The 11757-nt window shown below is 57.4% G+C and overlaps 1 protein-coding gene across 2 annotated transcripts; it reads right to left on the reverse strand.

Annotated features, from left to right (window-relative positions):
• Positions 1-1451: 1451 nt before the first annotated feature.
• TRARG1 (trafficking regulator of GLUT4 (SLC2A4) 1) lies at positions 1452-11423 on the reverse strand. Of its 2 annotated transcripts, none has more exons than XM_040532579.1 (3): positions 10959-11423; positions 6861-6993; positions 1452-6198 (listed from the first exon to the last, which is right to left on the reverse strand). In XM_040532579.1, the coding sequence occupies exons 1-3, from the start codon at positions 11343-11345 to the stop codon at positions 6170-6172; spliced, it is 549 nt and encodes a 182-aa protein (XP_040388513.1). In that variant the 5' UTR covers positions 11346-11423; the 3' UTR covers positions 1452-6169. The 2 variants fall into 2 exon arrangements, with proteins under 2 accessions (XP_040388513.1, XP_040388514.1); XM_040532580.1 differs by having other exon boundaries at positions 1452-6276.
• Between the last annotated feature and the right edge of the window lie 334 nt (positions 11424-11757).

Raw genomic sequence — 11757 nt, forward strand, 5'->3', positions numbered from 1 at the left:
AAACAGAGAGCAGTTCAAGCAGCCAAAATCCTCACCCTGCTACGCGAAGCTGAACATCAGCCCCGGTGCAGCGCGAGGGGAGCAGTCAGGAGTGAGAACCAGCAGATGTAGCTAGGCTTGTGGTTTTCAAAGGAATAGGCGCACCAAAGAAATAGGGTTAATTTGTTCACGTATCAGCAACCTGCAGGGCCCAGTAGGAGGTAGAGAGCGTGCTGTGGAAGGGATGGGGCATGGAGTGGGGGCTGAGCCTGGCTGTGGGGCTGTGCGGCCTCTTACCGGGCACCCCAAGCCGAGCGTGGACTCAGGGCGCTGGGCTGTGGCGGATCCAGGGCTAATTATTGTTCCTTTGCTTCCTGAGGTGCACGTGAGGGTAACGGAGCTGTGTTCCCAGCAGTTTACAAACGTTTAGTTTGCACCTTTCTCTTGCTTTGAGTACCAGCAGGGGGGGGTGTTCCTCCTCCCCAGCCAAAACTACAGCTTGGATCCTTAGGAAAGAAAAGGGTATTTATCGTAACGCCGCCTACGAAAATGGCAGGCAGCCCAAAGCTCTCCTGGGCCCCACTGGAGGCTGAGGGGTTTGGGTATGGACCGCAACCACCCCTGCAGCACGGGCACAAGGAATCCCGAACCCTGGCTGCAGGAGTGGAAGAGCTGAACCCGTCCCATCGCAGGCACGGTGCTGCAGAGGAGAGCTAGAAGCTAACTCCACGTGCTGCCAGAGGGATGCTGGACCGGGTGGTTGTGCACAGATCCTGTGGCAGACGGGCGTGCCCACACACAAGCACCGCTGGTGGAGCACGAGGTGTGTTACACCTGTGGGTGAGAAGGGAAAGAGCTGCAGCCGATGCTTTTGGTGACGGCATGAATCGTCACGCCTTGGTTTAAGGGACTTTGGCAAGGGGCTTGCTTCCGAGGAGCAGCTTGCATTTAGGCTTTTTTTAGTAGGGACCAAATATTGCTGTTCATTCATGAAATCTGTGGTTTTGATCGATAATTCAGGATTTTGAGGAGGTTTGGTATTCATCTGTGTTCTGTCACACCCGGTCGTGCACCAGAATACAGAACTGCGGTGGCAGGGCCAGCAGTGTGAAGCAGCTCCTGGCTGCTGCTCCCCATCCTCTGTGTGCTGCAGGCAGGAGGGGTTCCTGGTGGCACTGATGTACCTGGTGGCACTGCCCAGTATGGTGTCACACCAGCCAGACACCTCCATGGTGGCTGTGCTCACCAAGAAGCTCAGCACCACTCCTCTCTGCAGCACCGGGCTGAGCTCTGTCCCTTCTGTTCTCCGACGTGCTGCTGTCTGCTGCCAGTTGCTTGTGTGTATATTTGCAACCCACTGCACCCAAATACCCACTGATCTCCTTCCTCTTGGAGTGAGAAGCAATAATTAAATGGCTAGTTCAAATTTAATTATTTTTTTCTTGTATAGACAGAAGAAATAAGTTCAGCTGTGACCATGCATGTTACATTTTAATTTTTTCTCATGCCAAGAAATACAAAGGAAGTATGTCAGGTATACCGCATTGTCCTGCAGGGAAAGAAACACTTATCAGCAAACCCAAGTGCCCAGCCGAAATTCCTGCTGTGTTCGTGCTGTTTGTGGATCCGACTTTTCCAGCTGGACTTCAGAGGGGCTGAGGCTGTGCGTGGAAGTGGTTACAGCAGCGGGGGGAATGCCCCTGGCGCTGCCATGCATGGATCCTGCCCTGGCACCATTGTGCAGGGTCTGGGAGCGCGTGGCCCCGCATCGGGGCTGCCCTGGGGTACTGCACACTTTCCCTTCCTGGTGCTTCGTATCCCACGTGGGTATTTATAGGTTGGAGTTTTGCTACCTACTGGCGTTAGCAAATGCTTTGCAAATATTCCCACTTTGAAAAGGCTGCTTCCCCCCCGCACCCTTTGGCTTGTGCCCAAGCATGGGGGTTTTCAGTCCAAATCTGTCTTCGCCAAAATTAAAGGATGTGCGCGGAAGAAAATGAACCTTAAATCTGCGATTACTTGAGTGTGGGACCTGGGCTGTGGTTCTGGGCCGTGGTCAGTAACAAGGTGCAGGGCTGGGGGATTCGAAGAGAAAGCCATGGGACCAGCCCTCAGGGCATGGCTGATGCAGCAAACCAAAAGCAGATCTTTTGCTGCTTTCCTCCCTTTGTGCTAAAATCCCTCTGGTCTCCTCTGCAGGCGTTCCCCAGCCGGACGCCGCGTTGCCGTAACCTAGCTGACCCGTACCGGTCTCCGCATCCTCCCGGCTGCTGGAAGGACGATAAGCCTGTCTGCAAATCACTCCTTCAGCCTAGCACGTCCTTCCAGCATCCCCCAGTCCAACAGGGGCTCTGCTGGGCTTCCCCGGGGAGAGGCACCCCAGAGGCTGGGTGCCGGTGGGGTCCCGCAGCTCCGCGTGCCGGCTCCTTCCCGATCCACACGGTTCTGTCCCACCAGGACCTCACACTTGTCGATCCCAGCTCCTAATCGGACTTGCTTATAGCCGCGTTTCCCAGCTTCTCCATCTCCTCAGCGTGCTGTCCTCCTACCAGCCGCACTGCGCTGTCAGGTAAGGCTGGGTGGCCACCATGCCGCGGGGAGCTCGCCTCTTCCCTGCTTTGCTGGGGGGAGAAACTGGCCAGATGCTGAGGATTTCGTGTTTTAGTTGGAAACAGAAAGCTTGATGCTGACGTGTGTGCCTAGGGGAGGCTGCAGCAGGTGGCAATGAGCTGTGACATAAGCAATGGGCCTTGTGAGTGGAGATGAGGAGGAGAAGCCTTTCTGTGATATACTTTTCGTGATCGCCCATCCACACTCTAAAAACAAACTTCGGGAGAGGAGCGGTGGTGCCTGGACGTGCAAAGCAAGGTGCTTGCACTGAATTGGCAAAAAATCATGAGTGGTGTTTTTGTTTCCTGGTTCAGTCCAAATGAGGAAACTTGGGTCCCAGTGGCCTCAGGGTGGATTCTGCCAGGGTTTTGCTCCTCGTGACGCAATCCCGTGTGAGGTGCCATCAAGGGCTGGGGCCCATCGGCTTCTTCCTTGGCGCAGGAGGGTGAGACCATGCATGCCACAGGGAGCAGCTTCCCGAGGGCCTCCTGGCAAAAGCTTCACAAAGGGTCAGGCTGCAAAGTGCGTCAGGAGGTTGTTGGAGAGCAGGGGAAGAGCCTCCGTGTCCGGCTGGTCCTGAGGAGTTTATTTCTCTGGCGCGACTCAAGGGCAGGATTGCAAGGAAAGGAAATGCTTTATGTCAGGAGTGACTGGAGAGCTTTCAGCTGGATCTCAGTGCAGGACAATGCCCAGAAAGGTGTATTCAAGAGTGCAGAGCAGTGCAATTGGCTCTAACCAGAAAGAAGATTTAAAAAAAGGAAAGGAGTTGAAGTGTCTTCGGTTTTATTATCTGTAATACCAGGCTGCGAAGCAGTCGCCTCAGCAGCCCGGTGCTCCAGGCTGGGGCAGAAGGCACTAACCCCATGTGGGTGCGTGCAAAAGATTATCACCGTGGGTGTTTCGGGTGTTGAATTTTAGTGCCTCTGCTGCTCCTGGCTTCTCTGGACAGGGACTTTTCCAGCCAGGGACTTCTCCAGCCCAGCTCCGTGCGGCCACTCACCGTCCCCTGCCTGCGCCAGGACTCCCAGCCCGGCCTGAAATGCAGCGTGTGGTTGTACAGATCCCTTTGGAAACATCAGATTCAAAGGAGTTATGCATTCACTCCTATTTATATTGATGAGGAGAAAGACAAAACGTTGTCTTTTCTGAGCTGCTCGTGCACGTGACTCGGAGCAACTTTGCCATCTGTGCCTTTAGCAGAGCACAACGCCGAGCCGCCACGTGCGGGGCTGCAGGGCTTCATCGTTAGCCATAGGAGAGAAGGTCGGGCTCTTTAGAGGAAAGGCTTTATGTAATGATAAAAACAGCTTTTAAATCCTTCATCTGGTGCTCTCAAGTGCTGTAGTTTTTCCCTGGATGCCGGCCTGTCCTGTCCTCAGGGGATCCCTCCTGGCTTTGCCATAGCGCTGGCTGTCAGTGGCTCAGGACAAAGCTGCACCTCAGCCAGCCAGCAGCATTCGGGTTCAGGGCTTAAGAAGGAAACTTTTTGGCGATTTGATGGACAGACGCAGCATCCACAGCTCACCCATAAGATGAGCGGTTTAGTCTCAAAGGGAAGGCTTTTGGTGAGAGCGGGGACTAGAGCAGAAACCATGGAGCACCCTGATGGACGCGGCACCAGGCTGAGCACAAAGCTTTCCCTAGCACCAAGGGCAGAAAACAGAGTTGCTAAAGGAAGGTAGTGAATTTGGTCCATTTTTAGAAGCTTGTAATTTCTAATAAAGCACAGGCAAAGGGGCGGATGGGGAGGCAGCCCAAGAAAGTGCTGTAGTAACATGCTATTGCTCTGAGTCCCTGGAACCCCTTTGAACTTAGAGGAAAACATTAGCAGTGTGTCCAGGGGATTTGGCTCCCCTATGCCCTAGGTCCAAAGAACATCTAGCCAGAGAAAACTCTGTAATGAGGAGCAATCAAACAGGAGAATGTTCCCAGCCATGCCCCTGGGGCACTGCAGACCGAGGATTTACAGCCTACAGCTCTCCGTGCTCCCTCCCTGCGTGCCCCTTGTGCTTCACCAGCTTGGAAGGGACGAGGGTGCCAGGATGCTGGGAGGTTTCTCCTGGCACACCTTGCTGTGCTGTGCAGCAATTCCCCATGCAGACAAAGCCCTTGGACGTGCTGGGTTTGGTCTGAGGTTTTTCCAGATTAACTCAGGGAGCAGGGGAAAACATTTCATGCCCCAGGACAGGCCGGGGCGTGCAGCTCCCGGTTGTGTAATTGTACCAGCAAAGTTTTGCTAAAAAGAGGCTCAGCTAACACGGAGCCAGTGGATATGGCCAGGAGCCATCTACAGAGCCTGGGTACAATGACAGGCGGTGAGACCTTGCATAGTCTGGGTGGCAAATACAGTACCAGAGCCTGTGCCAGCCCGCGGCAGGGACGGGTGGGAGGTGGGGATGGGGACGGCAGAGGGGGCTGCGCATCGTGGAAGACTTGGCAGGGCATGGGGGGGCCCAGGCAGATCAGGAGGAGCAAAAAAAGTCAGTGTCTTTACATGTCGTTAAATACAAAATGTTAAAAAATAATACCGTTTGTGGAACCAGCCCCAGCCAGCTCCAAGGATGCTGGAGATGTTCAGAGATGCGGGAGGGGTAAAGAGAGGAGCAGGGATCCTAAACCCCTCTGCACCTCTGAAAATCTCCTGGTAGGTCATCAACTGAAGCCCAGAGGGGTGAGGGGAGATGAGCACAGACGACAACGGGGTCTGGATCGGCTGCAGCTTTTGGCTGATGGACAGGACAGGACAAATGCTCGAGCGGATAGCATGGGCTCTCCGTGCCTTGGTGCCGCTGCTGCAGATTAACCAGGCTCTTTCCTCAGCGCCACGAGCATTAACCTCGCTTCAGGTGCCCAGAGAGAGAAATGTGTGGTTGCACGGAGAAAGCATGTTTCCTTCCATTAAAATCCCCACTGTGGGGCCGGCTGAGGAGGAGCCTGGCGTTCTGCTGCGGCAGCGTCCTGCTCTGCCGGCTCCGACATCTGCTGCAAGTGACAAAAGAGCTTGTAGGAACAGACGTGGAGAGCATTCCCAAAGGCATGCAAATGGTCATTGTCTCTTTTTTTGTTGTTGTTTTTTTCATCAAAAATACAAAAGCAACCCCCACACCCTCCAGCTCATGCGGCTGTGATCTGCCCTGAGCGGAGCTGGGCTCCTTCTGCAGCTCGGTTTTCCTCCTGCCCCCAACAGCTCTCCACTCCCGATGGCAGTTTGAGCTTTTGTTTTTTTTGTCGTAGAGACAGATAACGTAATGATTTAAAAACCAACAACCCCCCAACAACACAGTCGCTTGTGCCAAAATTCTTAGAGGGGATTCCTCAAAGTGTCCTGGTCTGTCCTTAGGTTTTCTTTAAAATAAGCTTCGTTCCTGAAACTCCCTCCTTGCCCTTCGCCATGAGTTGTCTCCCCGCTCCGTCAGTTTTGCTGGAGGGGAATGAGGTAGTGGGTTTCCCCTTCTCCTCTCCACTCGGCACCCGAAGCTTTTCCCCATCCCTCCTCGTGATGTTTTCGTCCCAGCCCTCGTCCGGGCTTGTTCCCAGGGGGCGGCGGAGCAGAAGCGCATGTTCCTCCAGGGCGGCCCCCCTACGCTGTGACAAGTTTTTGTTGTGAGGCTGAAAGTAAAAACCCCAAAAGGAGAGTTGTCTTCCTCCTCTTCGAGGTATTTGCATGCTAAAATGTCCTCTAGGAAACTGTAAAATAAAGAGAGGCTTAGGGCAGCTTCCAGCAGTCACAGAGATGTCCCCGATGCTCTTGGCTCGGGCTTTGGGTTCGAGCGGCCGAGAGCCGAGGTTCCCGTTTGCCCAAGCAGCGCTGCCAGCAGCCCTGCTGCTCTTGGCAGGTGGCTTTGTGTCGGGGAAGGTCCCCAAACACCGGGGGACTGCACCCCTGGGCAGGCTGGATCCCTTTGCTTTCACCCCTCTACACGTTTCCAAACCCACCGCAGCCTTGCCAAGGCTTCAGGTTTTAGCCTAAATGCCTCTTGCCTGGGAGATCTCCTACAGACACCGGTTATGGGGCAGCTCTGGGAGGACTTCTCCTCCTGGTCACCTGCACAGCATATATTGCTACCCCAAGCAACCCCTTCTCCAAGGTATTTTGCACACATGGGTGCTGTTGGTGGCGGTCCCATGGGGGACCTCAGTGCCCTGTGGTTGGGGTGGGAACGGGGCGTCCTATAGGCAGGGCTGCCCTATAAGCTGCTGGGGACAGCACCCAAGGCACCATGTGGGGTCCCTGCTTGAGCTGGACAGGGAAAAAGGGAAGGAGATGTTACCTCTGATGCTGAGTGAAATGTAGAGCACGATGATGATGGTCCCCAGGACGATGGAGACAATGCTGAGCAGGCGGGCCATGCGGCCGAGGCGCCGCGCTCCGTCCATGTCCCCCTGCTGCCCGCTGTTCCTCGACTGGGGGGAAGCACAGAGAGAGGCTCCTGAGAATGGTGCTGGGGCAATGCTCTGGCTGCAGTCCCCAAAATGAGAGCGGCTGTGTCAGCAGGGGCCTGGGCTCCTGTCTCTGACAGTCTGGTGCCCTGGTGTGGCCCCACGGGGATGCTTCTGTGGGCAGGAGCTGGATGGGACGGGGTCTGCCTGGTGTCGGAGGGACTAAGAGGTGTCCCCAGAATGGGACCTCCTGTCCCACTGCCCAGCCCCAGCCCTCTCTGGCTCTTTTATGGGGAAAAAAATGCTAAGATTCTGGAATTCCCAAAAGCAATTCACTTATAGGGGGCTCTGATCGGGGGCTGTGTCCCCCAGGGGTGCTGCTGCGTTGCTGCAGCTCGTGTGCAGGAGCACATCCAGCAGGCACCAGCATCGTGATGGGAGGTCCCCAAGGGACAAAGTGCTGCGGCTGCTGGCTTTGGGAACGAGCTGTCGGTGTGGGGGCGAGGCTGGAGCCCCCCAGCAGCAGGAGCCCTGCAGCCAGGAGCCCTGGCTCTGGGATGTGGCTGCTAAAATCAGCGAAGCTCCGTATGGAAAAGCTACCTCAAGAGTTAAAGGTGGAAGGGTATTAAACAGTCCCCCTCTCCTTTCTAAAAACGCATCTCTGAGATGCAGCGCCCCACAAAAGGTGCCCTCTCACATTTAAAACAGAAGGAAATGGAGGGCTGGGAGGCTCAGCACAGCTCCAGTGCCACGTCCTGACCTGGGTTAGGGTTAGGGTTAGGGTTAACGCAGGTGGCTGCAGCCCCGCGGATGTCCGGCTGTGCTAACGCATCCCAGGCAGAGCCATTTCCCCAGCACTGACGCTGGCTTAGCTCAAGACCTCCTTTCTTTCGGTCTCTACAGCACCTTTGGCAATGTCAAAAACCAGCGGTACGCAGCCAAGGGCCTTTTTGTGTTAGAGAACAGGAGGTGACAAAGTGAAGCTCCAAGGGGTGGTGCTGAGCTGGGGGAGAGTAGGGAAGCACGGGGATTGACAGGGTCCCTGCACTGCTCTCTGACAGCTCCTAGCATTTGGGATTTTTATAGGCTCAGATGTTTGCAACCAAGTGTAATATTTTTGCAGGGTGTGGGTTAGATTGCGGTGGAACACATTTGCAATTTTAGCTGTCTTCCAAGCAAAATATATGGGCTAACAAATTCAATATATTTATCACTGCAGCTTCTGGAAGTGTTTACTGATCATTTATCCTGAACAATTACGAAAAATACATCAGCACTGGCACGGCGTGTTTAGCCAGCATTTGTTACTGTACATATATTATTCATCGGCGTGGAACAGTTTGATTATAGCTGCCTGGTATCAGTGATGCTAACATTTTCTTTCTACTTGAAAACACGAATATTTTGTTTATTAATCAAGACTGGAAGAGGCAGAAGAGCTCCGAAATGCCTGGGGGCTGGGGCAGCATGTCACGGGGGTGCCGAGCTCCACGTTTTGGGCACGGAGACATGAGTCCAGGTGGCTCAGAAGAGCCACTGATCGTCCCTGCCTTCATCCTGTCCCCTGCTCAGAGGGCATTCTCCCAATAGCTAGCCCCAGCGGTCTCGTTGCAGATGAAGGCAGTTACTTTTCTGTAAATTCTGGGACTTTTCCTAGTCCCAGGACAAAGGCAACCAACCTGTCACAGCCTCTTCCCGCAGCCCTTCACAATTTAGGAACTGGCTTTGGATGCATTCCGCTGACCACCACCAGTTATTCAGAACAAATCACTAATCCTCGACACTTAAATTGTGTTGAAAACCCATTCCGGGCGAGGTACAAGCCAACATCAGACGCAGATCTATGGAGGCACCATTTAAAGGAGGAACGTGGGGCTTGGCTTCTCCCGCGTCGCTCCATACCCACCGCACTTACACCCCTGGGAGCTGCCAGGCCCTCGCTTTGTCAATAAAATGCACCCAAAGGGGAGGTGGAACACCCTCCACGTTGCTCTTTTCCATGACACCAGTGTAAGCAGGAACAGGCTGGGGGCCGGAGCAGATTTTTTTCCCCACCCCTGGCCATGGGCCCTGGGGGAATCCGAGAGCAGGGCCTGAAAAATGATTTATGAGACACCAAATCCAACAGCCTTCATTTGCTTCCCTCTCCGGTTGCTGCTTAGTGCCCAGAAAAGCTTTCCTGTGCAAAAAGCATTGACTTAGGAAAGAAAAACAGTCGTGGAGCTGGAGGAAAGTCAGCACGTCACGGGGAGGCTGCCTGCCTCCCCCAGCAGGGCTGCAAGCGAGGCACGGGGACAATGGTGAACACCCAGGCCCCGATTTGCAGGTGATGGGACACCCCCGTCCTGTATCCCAGGGGGGCACCGGGGCCTGCGGGAGCTTCGACCGTGGCTGGGAACTGGATTTGTCCCTGGTGTGAGCAGGTGGACCCCCAGCTGACGTGCTGAGAGCTGTTGTGGCTGCAGGAGCACCAGGGAGATGTTTCCAGCAGGGAGATGGGGACCCCATGGGGGTCCTCAGCTGGTGGAAATGGGGGGGCCACGAGCTGCACAGGGTGGCAGCGGGTGGATGTCCCAGCGGGGCTGGAAGCAGCCGATCCTCCCCCAGCCCTGTGTCAGCACCGGGCGGTGGGGCTCGAGGGCCTCAGCTCTCATCTCCCCCTTTGCTCGTCCCCTTCAGGGGCTCATGCGGCCCACGAGGCACATCCCCGCCCCGCTGCGGGCTCTAGCCTCGCGGGGAGGAGGATTTATTTTGCCTGAAAGCTAATGGGGCTGGAAAATCCCCGTGAGAGCCCCCGCCGGCCACTCTCCCTCTCGCCCAGCCGGACGAGGCCGCCCGGCTTCCCCGCGCGCTGCCTGGGCGGCCGCCACCGCACAGCTGCACCGTGCAGATGGCAGCTGGTAAAAATGGTGATTCTGCCTCAAAATGGAAACTGGTCTCTCCGGAGGGCTTTCTGCAGCACCTGCCACCGACTCCTCAAGTTGTTGCTGGTTTTTGGGAAGCGCTGTGTGTCCCCCCCCATGTGTTTTGGTGTGGTGAGCAGGCAAGTGCTCGCCCTGAGCTGATTTTCAAAGGAAAGCTTCGCCTCGGTGGCAAATGAAGGGTGTAAAAGGTGCCAGGGGGTGTAAAGCAGTGGATAAGGGGGTGGCCGTGCCTGCGAGGCTCTGCTGAGGTGGGTGGGAGGCTGCCTGCTTTCATTCTCCCCAGCTCCGATGTCGGTGTGCGAGCTGAGCTGTGGGGGATATTTAACGGGGATTTTTTTTTCTTTAGGACAAGTGCAGGAGCTGCAGGCACAGCCCGTCCCTTTGGAGTGCCTGGGAGCAGGAGCGAGCCCCCAGCTGGGGTCTCCCCAGTGCTGCAGGGCTGGGCTGCGAGGTGCGGGGGCAGAGCCCTCATCTGTGCTTCGCCTCGCTGCTCCGTCCCAGCCGGGAACCAGGCTGTGGGCTGCCTGGCGCCACCGGGAGAGGAGCAGTGCTCCGCGGGGACACAGGGGCTTGGTGTGCCCTGCCATGGCTGTGACCTCATCCCACAGCATCCTATATCCTGCATCCCACGGCATCCCTTATCCTACATCCTACCTCATCCCACATCATCCTGCATCCCACAGCATCCCGCAGCATCCCGTATCCCACATCATCCTGTATCCTGCATCCCACATCACCCCACATCGCCCCATATCCTGCCTCCCACCTCATTCTGCATCCCACCTCATCCCACAGCCCACCTCATCCTATACCCTACGTCCCGCCCCATTCCACATCCCACATCATCCCATATCCTACATCCCACCTCACCCTACATCCCACATCATCCCGTATCCTGCATCCCACCCGCAGCCCGGGCTGCCCACACCCCATCCCGCTGCTCGCTGTCCCGGAGAGCCCCGAGCACGGTGCCGAGCAGCCCCCAGCCCCAGCCTCCTCCCTGCCCAGCCCCCCCAGCACCCCCCCCATCCCCATGCCCGCCCCCCCCGGGGGCTCGGGGCTCACCATGATGGAGAAGACGAGGGCCACCACGTTGATGGGCCAGACGGGGCAGAAGCAGGAGAAGATGGCGAGCACCAGGTAGTCCCGCGGGCGGCCCTGCTCGGGCGGCGCCGTGCTGGTGCCGGTGGAGGAGGCTCTGCCCAGGCTGAGCCGCGACGGCGACAGCGGGGCCGCGTCCAGGTGCCCGACGGACACCGACTTGTAGCCGAGCCCGTGCCCGTTGCGCTCCGCCTCGCCGGCCAGCGCCGCCGTGAAGGATTTGGAGCCTCGGAGCCCTTCGGTAGCCGCCAGCAGCTTCTCGGTCTCCTGGAGCCGGGAGGGCAGCGCCGAGCCCGAGCCCGAACCCGAGCCCGAGCCCGAGCCCGGGGGCGCGGCGGTGCCGCTCGCCATGGCCCGGCCCGGCCCGGCCCGGCCCGACCCGACCCGACGGAGCGGGCTCCGAGCGCTCCCCGCCGCCGCCGCTCTGAGCTCGGGGCTCGCCGCCCCCCCGGGGAGGCCGTGCCGGGGGTGGGGCCAGCACGGCTCGGCCCCCGGGGCAGGAGCGGGGGATGCGCAACGCCCCCAAAAAGCCCCGGGGCGGGGGGGGGGGGGGGGGGGGGCTCGTCGGACCGCGGGGAGGGTGCTGGGGGGGGGGGGTGAGGGGGTGGGATGTGGTGGGGGAGGGTGGGATAGGGTGAGGTGGGGTGGGATGGGGGGGTTGGGGAGGGGTGGGATGGGATGGGGTGGGACGGGGAGGGGTGGGATGGGGCTGGGAGGGATGGGGTGGGATGGGGTGGGATGGAATGGGGTGGGATAGGGGGAG

Source organism: Cygnus olor, chromosome 20 (genome assembly GCF_009769625.2).
Source record: "Cygnus olor isolate bCygOlo1 chromosome 20, bCygOlo1.pri.v2, whole genome shotgun sequence".
NCBI lineage: Eukaryota > Metazoa > Chordata > Aves > Anseriformes > Anatidae > Cygnus > Cygnus olor.